This window comes from Poromitra crassiceps (assembly GCF_964638095.1).
Source record: "Poromitra crassiceps genome assembly, chromosome: 3".
In the NCBI taxonomy this organism is placed as follows: domain Eukaryota; kingdom Metazoa; phylum Chordata; class Actinopteri; order Beryciformes; family Melamphaidae; genus Poromitra; species Poromitra crassiceps.
In genome coordinates this window covers 39829577-39852259 of record NC_139625.1, presented here as the reverse complement: position 1 = coordinate 39852259, position 22683 = coordinate 39829577, and the positions used below count along the sequence as shown (strand labels likewise).

At 43.9% G+C, this 22683-nt stretch overlaps 2 protein-coding genes across 2 annotated transcripts in view; one reads left to right on the top strand and one right to left on the bottom strand.

Moving 5' to 3' along the window:
• LOC310773103 (formin-1) overlaps window positions 1–16970 on the top strand; it is a gene marked incomplete at its 5' end in the record, with an annotated part of 88163 nt that extends 71193 nt beyond the window's left edge. Inside the window, 4 exons of the mRNA XM_083633020.1 lie at window positions 2841–2892; window positions 10385–10534; window positions 14579–14660; window positions 14764–16970. Of these exons, the coding sequence (XP_083489146.1) occupies window positions 2841–2892; window positions 10385–10534; window positions 14579–14660; window positions 14764–14808 (329 nt within the window). The 3' untranslated portion in view covers window positions 14809–16970. The remainder of the gene's footprint in view (window positions 1–2840; window positions 2893–10384; window positions 10535–14578; window positions 14661–14763) is intronic.
• A 2023-nt stretch (window positions 16971–18993) lies between these two features.
• Window positions 18994–19542, bottom strand: grem1b (gremlin 1b; the record flags this gene model as incomplete). Its single annotated transcript, XM_083633711.1, has 1 exon — window positions 18994–19542. One exon carries the CDS (start codon window positions 19540–19542, stop codon window positions 18994–18996), a length of 549 nt encoding a protein of 182 aa, XP_083489837.1.
• Window positions 19543–22683: the final 3141 nt, after the last annotated feature.

Sequence of the window (22683 nt, the reverse complement as noted above, 5' to 3'; positions counted from 1 at the left end):
AAAACAAAACACACACAAAAAAAACAAAACAAAAAACAAACAAACCAACAACTATAAAATAAAACAAAAATCAATTAAATTAAATTATTCAAGCAGTTCTTACAAGGCATTTACATTCCTGGTGTGCGACTTTCTAGGTATTCTATAAATCGTCCCCATACTTTATGGAAGTTTTGCATTTTCCCTTTGACGGCATAAGTAAATTTTTCCATGGCAAGCACATTGGAAAGACTTTTAAACCACTGTTCAACTGTCGGTGCCTCCGTGCTCTTCCAAGTCGTTGCAATACAGTGTTTAGCCTGAAGTGAACAAAGGTTTAGTAACTTTTTATTTGCCCCTGTCAGTCCTAACCCAGGAGGGGGTAACCCCAGAATGAATAACTGTGGGCAGATCGGCAATGCAACAACAGTAATGTCAGATATAGTTTGTATGACTTTCTCCCAAAATTGCTTAATTTTCGGACAGCTCCAGAGGCAATGAAATAGAGTGCCGACTTCTAGACTACATTTACTACATAAATCAGGATTATTGTTGTCAAAATGATGTAACAGGTATGGAGTAATGTATGTACGCATAATCCATTTATATTGTAGCAGCTTGAATCTGGTATTGATAGTCTGGGTTTGTGCATCATGGCAAACTGTCTCCCAGTCATCCTCAGAAATCTCTACCCCGATGTCATTGGACCAAGCATCTTTGTCATCTTGACATCAATGACATCTTTTGTCATCTGAGGATTCTCTGGAATTATCTACCATCAGTTTGTACAAACATGAAACCTGGCCATGACCTTGGAGATGCTCCATTATGGAATTTTCAAGACAAGAGAGAGGAGGCTTACTAGTGGACTGATGTAATGCTGTTAAAATGTAATTTCTAATTTGTAGGTACTTGAAGAAGTGTTTTGTAGGAATACCATGGTTTCTTTGTAGATCTTCAAAACTGTAAAACACACCGTCTTTATTATAAATATCCATAACTTTACTGACCCCTCTCTCTGCCCAAGATCTAAAGCCAGGGTCACCTCTGCTTGGAGGAAATCTACGGTTTCCCCATATTGGAGTAAAACCTGATAGTTCTGATCTTATGTTTAAGTGTGTTTGTACTGCTTATTTCTCTTATTGAGAAACATGTCTCTTCCTCTCCTATCCTCCAGAAACTGTTTGTTGTGGTTCAATCTAAAAAAGAAAAAACTCCCAGATCAGACCATGGCAGTTTCATCATCACCAATCAAACACCTTTCTGTTGCCCCTTTTCATAGAAGCTCTTTGAAACCGCTGGAGACATTTTTGTGTGTGCTGAATACACGCCGTGACTAATTGAGAACAAATTCCTGCCTTTAATCTCAGGCAGTGTACGTTGAATTTGTCTAGCTCTCTTTAATAGCAACTGGATGTCTGTCTTCACATCCTCACGCTTTCTTTGTTGTCAGAGCCCAGGCATCGAAGTTCCACTTAAGATAACTGAGTTGAGTCGATAGAGTCAGCCATGCAGCATTTGCAGATAAACGGCTATCCAGGGGGACCTGATTTGGTGCAGTATTTTGTTGGCAAAGTCTTTGAGGTGCCTCTGACTGCATTGGTGTGTCCATGGAGAGATGGTGTAGAGTAGCGAGAGACAGAGAGAGACGCTTCACTGAGGTTCCTAAGCGTTCCTTATTCCTTCCCTCCATCTCCTTTGTTATCTGGCTGCCAGGTAAAGCAGTGGTTTTGAAAAGTGTGTCAGAGTTTTAAAGCCCTAATTTATTGTCCCTCTCAGCATGCGCGTCTCATAACTTTCTAGTTAGCCACTACTGGTTTCATGTTTACACAGGGAGCGAAGGAAGAGAAACTTCACACATCCTCTCACTCTGGGACACTCTCCCTCTCTCTCTCTCTCTCTCTCTCTCTCTCTCGGCAGCAGTGCCACCTCTGCACACAGTCGCACCAGAGGGGTACCTCAGGCGCCAGCCTGACCCCCACCGAGACTAACGCCATTGGTCACGGCCCCCTCTCCTCTGCTCCCTCCTACTCTCTTCCCCCTCCTCCCCCTATCCCAGACATGGCCACCCCCCTTCATTAGGTTTACCTCAGCCCCCTTGCCCATGTACATGTTAAAAAAAGAGTAAAAGTAAAAGGGGTGGTTGGTTTGGAGACTTAAGCTCACCCTCTCCCAAAAGACCCCCAAACCTGCCTTTGAACAATTTTTTGGAGACTTCCCCCTCTTAAATCTTCAAGTGGGAAAGGTCCCCCCCATCATTGTAAAAAGGATGAATCTGGAAAAATGCAATAAATCTGAGATCACAGGCACTCTCTGGCCCTAGATAAATTCTTGCACCTCGGCCTGGCCCGCCGCACACATCTGCCTTGCATTTAGACACTTTTACATGGCAAGAGTCCACAGGAGCCTCCAGTTCCCAAGCCTCGCTGCTCAACCCTGCACCCCTGCTTCAGCTCCCCTCAGAACATGCACATGTAGACATGCACGCATGCATGCATGCACACACACACACACACACACACACACACCTCCGCAACGCAGGCCACCACTCCCCACCCTCGCACTTGCCGGCGTCAACACACTCCCACAGAAGCATGTCAAACTTTACAATGCGCCTAACTGACACTTCCATGTCACTGACATCTCAACCTAGAGAGCCTCTTCTTCTACACCCCTCACTTGACGAAGCAGGGCAGCGCTAATGAACACAGCGCCGCCCCTGCGGATTCCACCCAGCAGCAATACCAGTGATCCAGGATAATCTTACCTGCCCAATGAAATGCTTGCTCCTATGGTTACAAGCCCCATAATCTGCCCCATGAAGTGTCTCTTCATAATCCATAATTTCTTTTATTTTACAGCTAAAAAGGAGCACACGGCAACGGACGACCAGCTCCAAGCAGCACAGAAAAGGTAGGAGAGCTCCGTAGCAAAATGCATTGAAACTTGCCCTGCTATCCGTTCTGTTTGGACAGAGAATCCTTTCGGTGGACTCCATCCCTCAGCAGTATCTAAGTGCTGTGTCTGTGCTGAAGCTCCTGCAAAACGCCTCGGGAACGCTGCCAAGTGTTATGGATGGCGAACGTCACGTAGCAGTCATCGGTTATTTCACATAGATAACATAGCTTGCCGTTTGTGTAGTTGTATGTAGTCAGTAGCACCAGCTGATAAGGGTTCTGGGGCCTCTCAGCATCCTGGTCCCTCTGTCTTGAAGTTGTAACTTGTGTTACTGTAGTAGGCCTATTTAGATGTAGGCCTGTTTAGATGCACTATATAGACAAATAGACAATATGTCCACCTAACCACAAAGAGCAGTGGACTTCTATGCACACAAACATGCAGTGAGTGTATGTTAACACTGAACGCCCCTCACTTCCTCCCCTGCACTTCCTATCATTCCTATCTGCCATGTTTCATGCAGAAAACTCACGAGTCTTCTGAGGCATCTGATTTATAGGTGCAAGACACACTGGCAGCCGCTTAGCTCGTGTTTGAGTGAAATCATATCTGGAACATTTCATATTGGAAAAAGATGGTGGGACGGACAAACAAAGCAAATAGATTATTTTGACCTTGTTTGGATAGAGAGCGGAATTGTTTGCTTTAAATCGTAACTCCCCCACTTCCGAAATCAATCATGAAAGCACATAAAGGAAAAGTGAAAGATGCCGGACGCTAGAAAATGGAAACTATAAACAATTAGGAAGTTGATTGCTTTGGACAATACTATAACTCAGCTAATGGGTCCAAACAGTTCTGTTTTATGTTGCTGTTTTTAAGCCTAGAGACCCAAATGAGGGATGACTGCACCCCTCTCTCCCTTGCTCTCTCTCTCTCCTTGGTGATATAGTGGTATCTCTATCTGCTGTGCTGCCGTATGTGTGTGTGTGTGTGTGTGTGTGTGTGTGTGTGTGTGTGTGTGTGTGTGTGTGTGTGTGTGTGTGTGTGCGCATGCCCTCGTGTGTGAGTGACACCACTGTAATGAAGGTGTTGAACTTGGAGGCCATATTGATCAAAAGGGCCCCGCAGCTGACAGCACCTTTGCCTTTAATGAAGTTTTCCTTTTAATTTCATCTAAAGAGGGGGCTGGCCGACAGGCGCTAGGCCGAGCAGGGGCTCCCTCTCTCTCTCGGGTTCCCACAGAGCCACCTCGTAAAAGTGACACCCTGTTGATGAATATGGGCGTCGGTGGGCTCACCGGGCCCCTGGGTGGGCTCTCACATCTGTGCTGGATGAGGGATCCGCACACTATCACTCACACATAAACAGCAGCGGCCGCAACATTCTGGCTCGGTGTTAATAAAGGCAATAGACACCACATCCCCAGCGCTACCTAATACCTCTACCTCAACATTACGGCTCTGTGTTAATAAAGGCAATAGACACCACATCCCCAGCGCTACCTAATACCTCTACCTCAACATTACGGCTCAGTGTTAATAAAGGCAATAGACACCACATCCCCAGCGCTACCTAATACCTCTACCTCAACATTACGGCTCTGTGTTAATAAAGGCAATAGACACCACATCCCCAGCGCTACCTAATACCTCTACCTCAACATTACGGCTCTGTGTTAATAAAGGCAATAGACACCACATCCCCAGCGCTACCTAATACCTCTACCTCAACATTACAGCTCTGTGTTAATAAAGGCAATAGACACCACATCCCCAGCGCTACCTAATACCTCTACCTCAACATTACGGCTCTGTGTTAATAAAGGCAATAGACACCACATCCCCAGCGCTACCTAATACCTCTACCTCAACATTACGGCTCTATGTTAATAAAGGCAATAGACACCACATCCCCAGCGCTACCTAATACCTCTACCTCAACATTACGGCTCTATGTTAATAAAGGCAATAGACACCACATCCCCAGCGCTACCTAATACCTCTACCTCAACATTACGGCTCTGTGTTAATAAAGGCAATAGACCCCACATCCCCAGCGCTACCTAATACCTCTACCTCAACATTACGGCTCTGTGTTAATAAAGGCAATAGACACCACATCCCCAGCGCTACCTAATACCTCTACCTCAACATTATGGCTCTGTGTTAATAAAGGCAATAGACCCCACATCCCCAGCGCTACCTAATACCTCTGCCTCAACATTACGGCTCTATGTTAATAAAGGCAATAGACACCACATCCCCAGCGCTACCTAATACCTCTGCCTCAACATTACGGCTCTGTGTTAATAAAGGCAATAGACACCACATCCCCAGCGCTACCTAATACCTCTACCTCAACATTACGGCTCTGTGTTAATAAAGGCAATAGACACCACATCCCCAGCGCTACCTAATACCTCTACCTCAACATTACGGCTCAGTGTTAATAAAGGCAATAGACACCACATCCCCAGCGCTACCTAATACCTCTACCTCAACATTACGGCTCTGTGTTAATAAAGGCAATAGACACCACATCCCCAGCGCTACCTAATACCTCTACCTCAACATTACGGCTCTGTGTTAATAAAGGCAATAGACACCACATCCCCAGCGCTACCTAATACCTCTACCTCAACATTACAGCTCTGTGTTAATAAAGGCAATAGACACCACATCCCCAGCGCTACCTAATACCTCTACCTCAACATTACGGCTCAGTGTTAATAAAGGCAATAGACACCACATCCCCAGCGCTACCTAATACCTCTACCTCAACATTACGGCTCTGTGTTAATAAAGGCAATAGACACCACATCCCCAGCGCTACCTAATACCTCTACCTCAACATTACGGCTCAGTGTTAATAAAGGCAATAGACACCACATCCCCAGCGCTACCTAATACCTCTACCTCAACATTACGGCTCTGTGTTAATAAAGGCAATAGACACCACATCCCCAGCGCTACCTAATACCTCTACCTCAACATTACGGCTCTGTGTTAATAAAGGCAATAGACACCACATCCCCAGCGCTACCTAATACCTCTACCTCAACATTACAGCTCTGTGTTAATAAAGGCAATAGACACCACATCCCCAGCGCTACCTAATACCTCTACCTCAACATTACGGCTCTGTGTTAATAAAGGCAATAGACACCACATCCCCAGCGCTACCTAATACCTCTACCTCAACATTACGGCTCTATGTTAATAAAGGCAATAGACACCACATCCCCAGCGCTACCTAATACCTCTACCTCAACATTACGGCTCTATGTTAATAAAGGCAATAGACACCACATCCCCAGCGCTACCTAATACCTCTACCTCAACATTACGGCTCTGTGTTAATAAAGGCAATAGACCCCACATCCCCAGCGCTACCTAATACCTCTACCTCAACATTACGGCTCTGTGTTAATAAAGGCAATAGACACCACATCCCCAGCGCTACCTAATACCTCTACCTCAACATTATGGCTCTGTGTTAATAAAGGCAATAGACCCCACATCCCCAGCGCTACCTAATACCTCTGCCTCAACATTACGGCTCTATGTTAATAAAGGCAATAGACACCACATCCCCAGCGCTACCTAATACCTCTGCCTCAACATTACGGCTCTGTGTTAATAAAGGCAATAGACACCACATCCCCAGCGCTACCTAATACCTCTACCTCAACATTACGGCTCTGTGTTAATAAAGGCAATAGACCCCACATCCCCAGCGCTACCTAATACCTCTACCTCAACATTACGGCTCTATGTTAATAAAGGCAAAAGACACCACATCCCCAGCACTACCTAATACCTCTACCTCAACATTACGGCTCTGTGTTAATAAAGGCAATAGACACCACATCCCCAGCGCTACCTAATACCTCTACCTCAACATTACAGCTCTGTGTTAATAAAGGCAATAGACACCACATCCCCAGCGCTACCTAATACCTCTACCTCAACATTACGGCTCTGTGTTAATAAAGGCAATAGACACCACATCCCCAGCGCTACCTAATACCTCTACCTCAACATTACGACTCTGAATAAAGGCAATAGACACCACATCCCCAGCGCTACCTAATACCTCTACCTCAACATTACGGCTCTGTGTTAATAAAGGCAATAGACCCCACATCCCCAGCGCTACCTAATACCTCTGCCTCAACATTACGGCTCTGTGTTAATAAAGGCAATAGACACCACATCCCCAGCGCTACCTAATACCTCTACCTCAACATTACGGCTCTGTGTTAATAAAGGCAATAGACACCACATCCCCAGCGCTACCTAATACCTCTACCTCAACATTACGGCTCTGTGTTAATAAAGGCAATAGACCCCACATCCCCAGCGCTACCTAATACCTCTGCCTCAACATTACGGCTCTGTGTTAATAAAGGCAATAGACACCACATCCCCAGCGCTACCTAATACCTCTGCCTCAACATTATGGCTCTGTGTTAATAAAGGCAATAGACACCACATCCCCAGCGCTACCTAATACCTCTACCTCAACATTACGGCTCTGTGTTAATAAAGGCAATAGACACCACATCCCCAGCGCTACCTAATACCTCTACCTCAACATTATGGCTCTGTGTTAATAAAGGCAATAGACCCCACATCCCCAGCGCTACCTAATACCTCTACCTCAACATTACGACTCTGTGTTAATAAAGGCAATAGACCCCACATCCCCAGCGCTACCTAATACCTCTGCCTCAACATTACGACTCTGTGTTAATAAAGGCAATAGACCCCACATCCCCAGCGCTACCTAATACCTCTGCCTCAACATTATGGCTCTGTGTTAATAAAGGCAATAGACCCCACATCCCCAGCGCTACCTAATACCTCTGCCTCAACATTACGGCTCTGTGTTAATAAAGGCAATAGACCCCACATCCCCAGCGCTACCTAATACCTCTGCCTCAACATTACGGCTCAGTGATAAAGGCAATAGACACCACATCCCCAGCGCTACCTAATACCTCTGCCTCAACATTACAGCTCTGTGTTAATAAAGGCAATAGACCCCACATCCCCAGCGCTACCTAATACCTCTACCTCAACATTACGGCTCAGTGATAAAGGCAATAGACACCACATCCCCAGCGCTACCTAATACCTCTGCCTCGGCCTCGTCAGGAGCCGGTAAGTTTAGATGGCCGTGACCCGCAGCCAGCCACCATCAAAGAATCACTTACTCTCAAGTTGCTTCTGTGACGTATGGGGTGAATTTTCTCTGAGCTTAATTGGCAAGTGTGGAACACGGAACTGACCTTAGCGAGGCGGACATTTCTAACTAGTCCACTGCTTGAATCCCCCCCCCCCCCCATCCCTTTTTTCTGTCATTTGGGAGGTGTGGCCTATCCCCAGTGAGCGACGAGGCTTTTTCTTCAACATGCAGTCCTAATTTGTCTGCTTCATGTTCTGGTTCCACTGAGGTTTCCTGGTTCTGTCCACAGTTCCGGCCCATTAAGTTCCCTGCTCCCACATCATGCTCAATTTCATATGGCGCAACTGCTGCCTCTGCCATCACTATGCACTCAGGCTTTGCTAACGCTAGTTGGTATTTTCCTTCGCTCAGCCATTATATGACAGCAGTGTCACAAAATTACACCTTATTTCTGCTGAATCAGCAGCAGTGAGTTGACTTCCGTAATCCCTTTACTGGGGAAACAGAGAAATGTTGACTTGGCTCTCCAAATATTTCTCTGATATTCATGGTGGTTCATGGTTTTGCAACGAGTGTTTTCTTTTTATATATAGCTGTCAGTGAGGAATGTCGGCTGTGGTACTGGGTACTGCAGTAAAACCTGGCTGTGGTGCTGGGTACTGCAGTAAAACCCGGCTGTGGTGCTGGGTACTGCAGTAAAACCCGGCTGTGGTACTGGGTACTGCAGTAAAACCTGGCTGTGGTGCTGGGTACTGCAGTAAAACCCGGCTGTGGTACTGGGTACTGCAGTAAAACCTGGCTGTGGTACTGGGTACTGCAGTAAAACCTGGCTGTGGTGCTGGGTACTGCAGTAAAACCCGGCTGTGGTACTGGGTACTGCAGTAAAACCTGGCTGTGGTACTGGGTACTGCAGCTAACCTGACTGTGGTGCTGGGTACTGCAGTAAACCTGGCTGTGGTGCTGACGCCAATAGCATGGATTACACAAGTGTCTGGATGTGTTTGTGTACATGCATGTTAAGCGCCAACAAATTGATGAAGTAGTTCTTGATTTTGTTTGTTTCGTAGGTATACGTGCATGTGTTTTGTGGTTGCATCTGTTTTGAGTGAAGGTTTGTGTATTTATTTGTTGGATGTGCTTGAAAGGGGAAAAGCAAAGATGCTAAGATGGCCACAGTCCAGGGCGTTGTTTGATTTGTGCCTGCTTTGACCTAATGACCCGGGGTCAGGGAAGGAGCCGATGGAGAGAAGACCCGATTGATCATGCCAGACCATGCCTTGGACAGCACATGTATTTATTGACCCTTGTTCCTTGTGATTTCTTTTGTGGAGTAGGGGATGATCTACTGCGCTCTCCTCCACATTTCTCTTTAGCATCCCAGCAACATGACGCATCATTGGAGAATGGGGAGCAGGCTCACGCAGAAGCCCTTTTCTTCCCGGAAGCTCGCCGTCTGCGCAGCACATTGCATCGCTTCGCGCTGCGTCAACATGTCTTAGATTAGCGTCGCAAGAGCCACCTAGCATCTGGAGGTCAGAGTCTCCTTCGGTGTCAGTGGGACCGGGACCATCTCCTGTGAATCATGGCCCCTCTTTATCAACCCTCTGACAGGCAGGGCCAGAACATGTCTTTAATGTTTGGGTCAGGGAGGGACTCCGGAGCAGCAAAATGTCTTTAATGTTTGGGTCAGGAGGGACTCCGGAGCAACTTTTCATGCCTGGCGAGTGCTGCTGAGAGCCTGGCAGAGAGTTCAGATTTGGCTACAGTGGGATTAGGCCGAGGATCTGCAGTGTGTGCCAGTGGTGCGGTGTCAAAACCTGAAAATCCACGATCACTTTGTGAATTCAATCACTGCCTATAGACTGTTGTGTGCAAGCATGCAGTCTTTACTGTAGCCTTGCGTTTTTGTGTGCGCACACCTGTGTGTGTGTATGTGTGTGTGTGTGTGTGCGCGTGCATGCGTGCGTGCGACGTGCGTGTGTGTGCATATGTGTGTGCGTGCGTGGTGGTGGAGCAGCAGTCTGTTCTTGGCTGTCTCTGCCTCCTTTGGCAGTCTTCCCCTGCAGGCTGTGTAGGTCAATGTGATAATGGAGCTGCTGCTCCCAGCTCTCCCCTGTGGACCAGCAGGGTGGACACTCTCCTTCCAGCTCTCTTTCTCTCTTTCTTCTCTCTCACTTTTCTATCCCTCATTTTCTGCCTGTGCCATGTCTGTGTTGGTTTCTTTGTTTTGTGCCATGGAAATAGTAAGCAAGTACTAGCCTATGTGTTAATAACCCCATCACTGTTTCTGCCTCCTCTCTACCTCCCCCCATAGGTTCCAGGCCATGGTGAGCTACTTTGGGCTCAAGCCGAAGTCCGGGGAGAAGGAGGTGGCCCCCGGTTATGTCTTCATGCTCTGGTACGAGTTCTGCAATGACTTCAAGAACACCTGGAAGCGAGAGAGCAAGAACATCTCCAAGGAGAGGTGAGTTGGATTCCTGTGGTGCTGCTCCATTTCCCAATTCTCTGTTCAGCGAAGGTTGTGAAAACTTGAGTGATAGACTGCCAATCTATTTAGTGTCCGGTGGGCAGATTAGTTTGATGTCTCCCTCACCTTTGTATGGGTGTTGAACAACCCCGAGACATGTCAAATTACAGTGGAACTCGCTTATATGGATCAAAAAGCTTGGGATGAAATCATTCCTATATACATGCAATTTAAATATTTCGCTTATAGTAATCGTGTCCGCTTACAGTGTTTATTTTTAGTCTTTTCATACACTTTTTCAGTATGGTCTTTTCATACAGGGCCGAAACAGGAGCTCGGCTGCTGCGTGGCCTTGCCTGCTCTATTGGCATGCGCTGCGCACAATTGCTCAACTTCGCATCACTGTCCCTGATGATGTCACAATGCCTATGACATCACGGATGATGTCACCATGCCTATGACATCAGTGCCTATGACATCATCAGTGATGTCATAAATTTCAGTGCAGTCAGATGTTTGTACAGTGTCAGGAAAGTCACTTTTGAACAATATAGTAGGAAGCATCTTACCTGACTCTGTTATGGACAGCAGCTGGCTAGTTAGGTTGCTAGCTAACGTTAACGTTACTTTAGAAAACCCGCTCCGCGTGCCCCAAAGCAGGACTTACACTGTACAGCCAGGAGGATAGCAGCATGGCAGACCTTCAAGTGTAAGTGGAGTTCGTTTTAACCATGCTTTATTAAATGACAAGCTGTCATTGCTTAAGTAACGTTACCAATTTGTTTGTGAAATGCAACGTTCTCGTTAGCTTGGTTTCACGCTTTTAATTTGAAGGCCCGAAACAGGAAATGGTGTAATAGTAGATTGAATTGACACTGGTCTGTCAATTCTATAATTTCACATGTATCATTTCCCTTTTTCGCCTTCAAATTAAAAGTGTAAAAATAACGAAACGTTCGCCTGTGAAGCCTCGACCTGTTTGGATTATAATAACATTAGAGAAAACAGCCATCAGCCATGCCATTTTATACTAATTTATTGCCAAATGCTTTGGGAAACAACTTCATCAAGCTTGGTCAGAAAAGGTCTGTCTATTCAATGGAAACAGCACCAGTGCGACCTGTCGCGTGTAGGGATGGGTATCGTTTCATATTTTTCAATCCCGGTGCTAAAACGATACTTCTAAAACGGTACCGGTCCCTAAACGGTGCCTGACACGGTACTTAAAAAAATAAACTTTTTTTAAGAGGCTGTAAAGAGGATTTCAAATGATAATGTTATGTGTTATGCCCTATAATGTAAGTGAAGGTGCATGCAGCGGCAGTTTCTGAGCGCCAGAGGGTGGATATTTTACTCAGCAGCTCAGGCATGGCACCTAAATGAGGCACCTAAATCTGCGTTACAATTCGGTACCGGTAGTACCGGTTGTAAAAGTACCGGTACCATATTGGTATCGGGTTTTGGTACCCAACCCTAGTCGCGTGCGCCGTGCGATGCTACCTTCAAGAATGACGTCTGAAACAAATTATTGTTTAATCACCTATATTAAAATGAGATACCTAATTAAACAATTATCTAGTTAGGTAACTAGATGATATTAAGCTTCCTTGCATTACAGACACAACCATTGTGTCGTCACACGCAGCTTAGCCGCTGCGCAGCCTCGCATGCAGCTCGGCTGCTGCGTGGCCTCGCCTGCCCTATTGGCATGGCATGGTGCACATTTTCAACTTCGCATTACTGATGACATCACTGTCACTGATGATGTCACAATGCCTATGACATCACTGATGATGTCACAATGCCTATGACATCCTCAGTGCCTATGACATCATCAGTGATGTCATAAGATGATTTTGGTCAATAATGATGTGACTGATGACATCACTGATGATGTCATAGACATTGTGACATCATCAGTGGGGACGGGAGCAATGAAAAACATCTCCTCGAAGCTTATCATAAACTGTCAAAAACAAGCCAACGAGGTGCAGCAGCCAAACTTGGTCTGTCTGTCTGTGTGGGCCGCTGCATCTGTCTGTCTGACCGCTGCATTTGAAACAGCTGTACTCGTATTTTGAGTAAATTTTAGTAAATAGTGAAGCTGTCTGTTTCATTACTTAATTATCTAGTACTATTCATGCAGTAAATATACAAATGTCAATTAGATGGTAATCTGCATGAGAAATAAAGAAAAGAAAAAAGAAAATAATATAATGTCATAATAATCATCCACTTTAGTAATCAATTTGACTCCCAACGTGATCACTATATGCGGATTCCAGCATAACACTAATTGTACATTATGTGAGATGTGTTGATGGTGGCTTGTAATGAAGGTGGAGAGGGAGACCATCAAAGAGGGGGCACATGAGTCTCAGTCCTGCGTCTAAGAGTCCAGGCTTGAATTTATGACATTCCCTCTGACCGGGGGGCAAGCGTCCCACCAAGGGACAGCAGACTCTCCTGGCGGCCGGCAGGCTTTACTAGCGAAGGGACGGGGGTCTGTGGCCATTAAAGTGGGAGAACTGTTAAACACTGTGATGATGCCGGACATGCAGCCCAAAGGGCAGGAACGCTGCATGGGACAGAAGACTAGACGGACAGCGACTGCACAGGACCCAAGCTGTCCTGACTGACCAGACAGTATGGTCATAATATGCTATTGTAGTCTTAAGAATCATGTGATGCTTTCATGGATCTTTACACTCCTGTTTTAAGTGTATGCTATCACGATACTTGGCCCTTGATATTGATGGTATCACAATACAGCGATTCTGCAATAATCGATGCATTGCAAGAAATGTAATTTACGATACATCACAATATCTGTGTAACTGAAGAGGAAAAATACCCATAAAAAGGCAAAAAGCAGGAATTATGTATTTATTCACAGAATTGACATAAAATAATGTACGGTACTACAAAGTGCAGACTGCATTGATATACTGTACTCCACGTGTTAAGTTAAAATGTTTAAAGGCTACAAAAAAATGCCTCACTAAAATCTTTTCAATCTGTGCAAATATGTTTATACAAAAGTAAAAAGAAAAGTTTAAAAAGAAAAGAAAAATATTCTGTGCTTAAGCATAATCAACTTAACGTTTTATGTAAACCTGGACACATTTCATTGCCTGCATGTTTTAATACAGATATTGATATTTGGCACCAGTGTGTCACAATATGGTGCCAGTGTATCGATAATATATTGCAAGAGGAGGTATATCACGATATATCAATATTTTGTCCCATCCCTATGGGTGTAGATAGATTTTTTCAAACTGTGAGCAGTTGAAACGTATATCTAAGTTTATAATATATAGTGTCCACGCACCGAAAAACGACGTACACTCCATCAAAACAGCCTGGCTATCTTTGAAGCGGGCCTTCCCTCCCCGTCAGAAATTCTGTGCTTTCAGCCCTGCCATGGATCCATGTGCTCTCTCTTAATTGTTTACTAGGTAATCGTGTCTCACATTACGCACAGCTGATTGTGCTTATGTACAATTAACTTTATTTTAAATACTGTTTGCACACTCATAAAAGCCAAGTGTTTTTAAAGACTGCCTCATTATCTCATCGACCCACTGTCATCCTGCCCCGTTTCACACTTGTGGGGCTTTCACTGGCCACAAACTGCAGAGAGGGTCACCGTGTGTGTGTGTGTGTGTGTGTGTGTGTGTGTGTGTGTGTGTGTGTGTGTGTGTGTGTGTGTGTGTGTGTGTGTGTGTGTGTGTGTGTGTGTGTGTGTGTGTGTGTGTGTGTGTGTGTGTGTGTGTGTGTGTGTGTGTGTGTGTGCGTGCGCGTGCGTGCGTGCGTTACATGCCTCCATGACACAGAGTGCCTTAAGGGGGATACTGCAGTGTGTGTGCTCTTCCAAACAATGTCAGTTAGGATAGAGTGATCAGAGGTCGCTGTATAGTTCAACTCTCTTGGTGCTAGTACTGGTACTTGCCGTTCCAGTGTAGGACTATGTAAAGGTAGGATCTAGATATATGAAGTCATGGATTTCAAGGTAAAATTTTTGTTTATTTTTCATAGGTTGAAGGAAGCTCAGGAGAACATCAAGAAGCTCACAGCAGAGAAGAGAGTCGAAACCAAGAAGATCAACGCCAACAGTCTGGTAAGAGCTGATCTAAATGGAATTGCCTGAAAGCTCCTTTTTCTTGTGTCTGTGCTGAAATCAATACAAGCGCACTGAACCATTGTGTGCTTCTTGCAAACAGAAAGAGAGACTGCGGCAGAAGGAAGCCAGCGTGTCCTCCAGCTGACAAACCCAACATCATACCTCATAGTGTAGCGTACCCTCTGTGCCCCTTATGGACTCACAATCAAACCTCGCCAGACCCTCACTAGCCTAACTGCTGTACGTCGGTCCTACTAACAGCACTGGACACAAGTTATCCACTATTTCTCTGAGCAGCGGTGCCTCGTCCACAAACAACCCACCACACAGAAAACATGCACTTTGTGCAGGCTACTCCCCAGTGGAAGAAGAGGACCTTTTCTGTGCAGCCGCTCTGCAGAGCTACGAGCCCGGCCTGCAGCGAGGATGCATGGCTGACACAGCCGGAGTGATGAGAGTCCGAGCGGTCAAAGGTTGACCTCATTCATCCAGCCCGGCGTGACCTCTGGGTGCCCAGCTTGTGAAAGGCTGCAAAGGGTCAATGGGATTCACAACAATGCCAGCTGGCACATCCCACACTGGTGACCCTACACAAGCCCCTCTGGGATCTACAGGAGCCTAGAACCCATCCCCTCCTATACTGTAGACGTTACATAGGACAGCATTTAAGCTCAAATATATTCCAAATGTTAGAGATACATACTAGTCCGTGTCGTCGCTGTGCTATATGAAGAAATATGGCTGCCGGCTGATGTTTCAAAGGAAAATCACTGTTGACAGAACAGAGCAGTATTCCAAGAATGACGAGGAATGAGACAGCAGTATCCGTTCCACTGTACTTGACTTTAAAGAATAGCTTTTCATTCTCCGCGGCTCATTGCAAGTCTTGTAAATACGTTTCATGTTTTAGAATGAGCAGGGACTCTGTGGTATGTTCTGCTGATGTAGCCGCTAAGGAATATGATCTGAACTGGCCGTAAAGCCCAGATGAAGACATGTTGTATGTATATAAACTCATGTACGTACTAATGAGTAGGTGGTGGTTTCACTGTATCCTGTTGCACTGCACCAGACTGACCTCTCCTGGGTGAGGGCCAGAGAATAGCAGACCCTATAGCAGCAAAAACCTGGCCCCTAGCCTTGGCCCCCAAACACACACACACACACACACACACACACACACACACACACACACACACACACACACACACACACACAAACATCAAGCCAAGATGAACGAATGACTAGGAAGAAGGCATTAGGTCTTGGTCCTGCACCCATCTACTCAACATATTAAATTTATATTATGCAGAATTTCGTCTCTTAATGAGTGCTGTACATGACACTTGTCTGGCACAGTTTTAAGCACTTTCCTGCTTGTAACAGCTTTGTAGTAGCTCGCTGCGCCACATTCCCCTGTGCGTTTTTCAAATGTATTGCACTTTTTTGCACCTATTTTCCTATGCAATATATGGTTTCCTTGTTATGATAAGATTTATGAATTGTATTGCATCACAATGAAAGCATCCTTTTTGATTTTCTTAAATGTTATTTTTAAGAGAACTGTAGTATACAGTATGTACTAAATGTTTTATTTTCGCAAATGTAAGATGTTAGCTGGAGAATAGAATAATTATGCTCCTGTGTCAGACTGGATACGCCTATATTTATGTAATGAAAAGATTTATTTTATGCCAAAAAAACATCTGCTTTGTTCCCTTTGAGGCTGTATTTTTATGAGATGTAATTTAATTGACTTTGAGAAGCTGCCTGATAGGTCCATTGGATAAAAGAAATACTTTCATATGGATGTTATGTATGTTGAGCCAAGATTTATGCCCACTGATTTGCGGTATACTTGACCATATGTGGGGAGTCATTTGCATAGAATGAAGACAATTGCGTTTTCTATTTAATCTTGGTCTGGAGAGTTTTTATTTTTTATTTTGTGCAGTTAGAACATTAAGCATATCGGCTGAAGCCATACAAGTTCAATTTGTTATACCTGTTATAGGTTCCATTATCAGATTATCCATAGTAAAGCTGCACCTTGAATTACTTTTTTATCCTCCAAAGTATTTCACGTGTGCCATTCATTTTGTATCAAATAAAGGTATTTCGTAAGTTTGAAGTAAAACAACACAATTTAATGGGTTAGCTAACTCTCATATGGGTGCTCTATCATTTTATGGAATTGTTTTAAAATTGAAGATCAAAAATAATGATTGGAGATAAGGCTTCAGCCAGAAGTGTTTGGATAAAGACTTAGACCTCGAAACGTGTTACAGTAACCCAATTTCTCTGAAATGTTCTTTGGGCCTGCCTTCAGAAGCAGAGCATTGCTCTGGTTTAGCAAATAAATGTGATATTTATTTCAGAAACATGAGTCATTAATGGTTCGGAAGATGCATAATTCAACTATTCAATAAACTAAGTCATAATTCAACCATTCAATCAAAAATCGTACACAGATGTTTCGTGTAGATGTAGACATTCTCGAGTTTGAAAATCTTATTTTCTGAATAAATCTGGCAATAATTCAACTCATTCCTAGTGCTATCAAAATTTAGTTTGAATAATTGTCTTGAATCATGCAACATTTAGATAGGCCTGTTCTGGTGAGTGACCAGTCTCATTCCTTTGCTGCCTCACTTGTTTGAAACAACGTGATTTGCATATACAATTCCACTTGTCTCATGCCATTGCAGTTTGTTTTAACAAAAACAAGATTTAAGACTGAATGTGAGATTAAATTAATTTTTAACATGGGCATAGGCACATTTTGGTCTCAGATGTACAGTATAGCTAATATGCCAAGACTGCATGGCTTGAGAAATGCTCAGTGGATTATAATGGAAACGATCTTGGTTTTCACAAGTTCACATTGACTTACAGCCTGGTGCGCTTACCGCTTACAGTAGCCTATAGGCCTATTCCTTTACACATTTTTGATCATCACTCATTGATCAATAAAGAGTTGATCTTGAGAAAACGGTTATTCCATGGGTCCTGGCTTTGATCGAACCGTACACCTGCGAAGCGGCTGTTAAATAGCCAAAAATTACAACTGCATTACTGTTTATTAAAATATTAATATTCAAGACTTATGATTAGCGGAAGGACAATTATTAGGCTATTGATAAAACAACAACAATAATAATAATAGCCTAATAACTTTTTTATTTTTAGCCGCAAAAGATTCCCGATCCATTGAACACTGACTGATTTGCGAGCCATGACACTGACACTGTGATGAAGGGTTACTGGAGAGGACATATTTTCTCATAAATTTGTCACTTTTAGGGCGAATTTTTTTCAAAGTCTTAAACATGGACCTCTTGCTGGCTCCATCAAGAAGAATATTGCTGGAGTTGTTTCGGGTGATGACGTGCCACGCTGGATAATTAGGCTGTTTCACTGTTCCATTTCATCCACTTGACAGCTGGGTTGCACAATACACAATTATGTCAATAATAACGTGTGAATATTATTTTAGGTTTTTAATGGATAACTTAATCCAAGAAATAAACAAACTGGTTACAATAATGATGAATTTACATTTTACAATTATTTAATCTCAACACACTGCTGTACATTGTAAGTTTTTAACTACAGAAATCTAGTGTCGATTTCTTTACTGAATACTGATGGACGTCGAAATTCACAGAAATCAATTAACCCAAAGATTCTTGAAATGCATCTCATCACTCTAATATCGCCACTCATCAATCAAATTCCACATAGTGGAAACATCCAATTAAACAAACAAACACATAAAACTAGGCTACAAAATCATTTCTCTAGACGGGATGGTTTCCTGTTATGAGTGTGTGTGTGTGTGTGTGTGTGTGGGGGGGGGGGGGTCTGTCTGAACTGTAAGCTATAAACTTAAACCTGGGTTAATGCAGTCATAATTATTGTGAAAGCCGTGCGTAAAACGTGCCCATTCCAAGTTAAGGTTCCCGTGCAGCTTATTTTCTATCTTGGCAAACTGGTGATGAATAACATGTTCAATGCGTTTCATATACTGTGTAAGAGGAGAATGATAGTAGGCCCATGGAGACAGTCTATCTGTGTGTGTGTGTGTGTGTGTGTGTGTGTGTGTGTGTGTGTGTGTGTGTGTGTGTGTGTGTGTGTGTGTGTGTGTGTGTGTGTGTGTGTGTGTGTGTGTGTGTGTGTGTGTGTAATTGTCCTCGCAAGCATATCCCCAGATGGAGACGTGCGTATGTTCTTGGCTGTGACAACCTTGCTTCTTCTCTCTGAACAATCCAGGCGTTTAAAAGTAAGAATAGTAGCCTACAAAAGGACTCGTAATATATCTTGCTTGTCTCTAGTCCAGGTCTATGGATATGCAGCGGCACTGCTTGACGCGCTGGATGCGTTTCTTCTTGGTGGATGGCTGCTGGTCCGGGCAGTTCAAAGTGAAAGTCATGGTGGTAAATCGTTTTGGCTTGCAAAACGAGCAGGACTGGAAGGCGCCCTCCTCCCTGCGGACGTGCCTGGGGATGTAGAATGAGTTGCACTGTCCATAACAGAAGCGGTTGATGATGGTGCGGCTGACGCAGCCTTCCTCGTGGATGGTCTGCTTGAGGGGCTGCGTCTTGCACCAGTCCCGTTTCAAGTAGCGGCGCTCCGTCACATGTAAGGCTTCCTGGCTGGACTCCAGCACCTCCTCGGCCGGGGCAGACGAGCCCTGCCTCCGCCGGGACCCGGAGCCCGCCTGCGGTGGCTGCGGTTGCTGCTCCGATTCGTTTGGGTTGTTTTTGTCAGGATGAGGAATGGCGCCTTGCGAACCTCGGTTTCTTTTTGAATCCACGGGAGAGGATAGCAGCCCCATGATGAAAACCATGCCACAGAAGATACGCGTCGAGCTGGCCATCCTTATGGGGAAGGAAAAAAAAGCATCACTGGCTATTAGTTTCAACACTGTGAGAGTTACGCACAGCATGCAGCCAGAGCTTTTACGCTGCGTAAATACGCACGCTTAGTTATTGAATTGCTTTTTATTAGAGTTAAACAAGACTATATATCTTAATCATCCCAGTCTGAATATCTGCAGTAGAAATATTAAATGTCACATCTATTCTGTTCATATAACCTACGATATAAATAACTACTACAAAACAAAACTTAAATTTAAACATACGCATGGTGGCCTTTCCGAAATATCTTCACCAAACCATGACCAAGATTGCATAATACTGATAGTAAACATCTTTTTATTTCAATAATCTCAACGAACTTAACTGGTAACTACATACACTAAGTAGCCTACCAAGTGATGGATAACATTATGCATGGATATTGTACTCAGAAATCATCCAAATTCACTCACCTGTGTAAGGTTCCACGTAGCCACAAGTGTGATGATCAGATCCTGTGGGTCCTTTATGGCACCTTCCGAGGTGATAGGCACCTAATAATGTCGACTGTACACTGGTGGGACTGTGGATGGGTGGGAGACTAACCACTCCATAGACTGGGGCTGGGGTGGGGAGGGGAGGGAGGGGGGGTTAATACAAATTGCTCCAGCGCCGGACTGTCTCCTTTTTAAATGTCTGCCAGCTGAGATGTGCACAACAGTTCCCTCTACATTATTGGCTAAGCACGATGTAGGGAAAATCAAAACTATCCGCCCCCTCAACACTTCCCTGAACCCACTTCAAGAAAACAGACAACCAAGGAGTAGCGAGGGGAGGGGGTATGGAGACACCGAGCAGCGGGCTGCATGCACAGACATTTGGGGAAATTTTATATTTCACAACAAGCTCATATTTTAATACACTGACTGCAGGTTGTTTATACAACATATAAAAAGTGTCAGGAAACATTCGCCGCCCTTTTTTTTTTTTGCCTAGGCTACTTTAAAAAGGGTTGCTTCATTTTAGCATCTGTCTGTCGACAACACACATTGTATTGGGCTACTTTTCAACACATTTTAATTACAATATAGGCCTACATTGCCACCACCACTAATATGTTGTTATCATGCTGAAACACAAATATAGGCCTACATTATGTTGTCCCAAATAATAGCCTACACCGTGTAAAAAGGACACATCCTTTTTTAGAATAAAACTACACCGCACCTTTAATTCCAGATATGGCCACGCATAGGCTATACAGATATGAATATTAGCTATAGTGATACAGAGTATCCTAAAGTAGCTACAAGGTCACAGGCTCATCCTGACTATACCACAGGCGCAGAGCTGTAGACAGAAACTTTTCATATATTGCATAATCTAACGAGACACGTTTATTAATCCTAGTGTTTCGCATGAAACACATTAGGCCTAGGCTATATCATAATAGAACATTATTTGCATCCAAATATCTTCTTTTTTTTTTGATTGTGTAGGCCTATAGGACGAAGCAGCAGAGCACAATGTCAACATGTGGTCCCACATGACCTGGAGGTAGGCCTATAGATTACAGATTGGTTTGGCTCTCTGCCAACAAAGAACCGTTATATTGAGCTATTAATTATGCATGATAACTACAGAACGAGACCTAGGCCTAATAGATGTAGGAAACCGTGGATAATACAATGTATTCGTTTAAATCGATGGTTTAAATCTTGCTCGACTGATGTGGTAATTGTTTAGTTTCGTTGCCAAAATTGTTGAATTGCATTGAGTGCGCATATTCCCAGATTATTTCAATTATGCAAACGGGTTTTCAGTGATCTTGAGCACATTTTCATCCCTTTCAATCAAAACGAATGGCTCTGATTAGATAAAAAATGAAATAAATAGTTGGCATCTAGGTGCATTAATTTATTTACTAAATATCAAGTGAATATTGGATGCATTTTATTTTATACAGGCTCCAGTGAATGTTGAGGAAGAAAGAACACATTTTCAGCCCTCTCAACATCTTCAGGAAAACGACAGCCGGACTAATTTTAGCATCTCCGCACCCACTCACTGTTGCTGGTTCAGGAGATTGATCGTTTCCTGTAGCCTACTTCTGAACAAACCATGAAGTCATATGAAAGCCTACAAGTATTTTCTAGAATCTGTCAATTCAATTCAACGTTTGAGGACAAGCCTGATGCATGATGGACCTATAGATGGTGTGTCGACATTCCTGATGATGAATAACATTATATTTCATAGTTGTTTGAGTTTGAGAAAAGTCAAAATTTGGTGACTTGACAGTTGACACATGCACTTAAACATTCTCTCCAACAAGACCAGCATCAGAAAGACTCGCCGCTACCCATCTGCTTCACACATGGCCGTGGCCCAAGCGTCCAGCCTCCAATATTCACGGCATTATAATAACTCAAAAGTGGATTTAAGCCAAGTGCACGCTGCTGCTACTGGATGACGACATTGTCACTATAATGTTATAAACTGCTGCAGGAACAGGCGAAGTATTACCATGAGATTTCGGCCAGATCAATCAAGTCTGCGCATAAAAGCTCGCAAGCCTCGCAATGGGCTGCAGAATAAATCTCATGCAATGAATTTGACCTTCCACCCCGTCACACTCACTGTTGAGACTTTCCTCCACCAAGAAAAATAGAGGCTTGATTGTAGTAGGCCTATTCACTGAACTGAGTGTTACCCGTCTACCCTAATGTTAAAGTGCGGCAAATATAGCCTAGTTTTGGACCGGATGGATTTTCAATAACTGAATCCAAGTCTAAATATCTTAAACTATTGAACTCTAATACCTTAATAAATCCAAACCCATATATCAAAATCATCTTGTATCACAGATGACATGTTTTTCACATGTGGCCCAACTTTGGTTCAAGAAATTATGCTACAAACCACTCACACCCCCATTTGTTTCAATGCTTTGAATATTGTTAATAGCCATAGCCAAACAGGTGGCCAATAGCTACACTGTGTTGTGCTACAATAAGTGCAAAAAGTTCCAATTATGTCATTTACTGAATGAAGTCACGTGATGTTGGGCTTTTGACCGAATAAAGTTTCTAAAGCCAATGACGACTATCATTATAGCTCATGTAGTCTGATTGTCTAAGCTTTAGACCAATGTGATT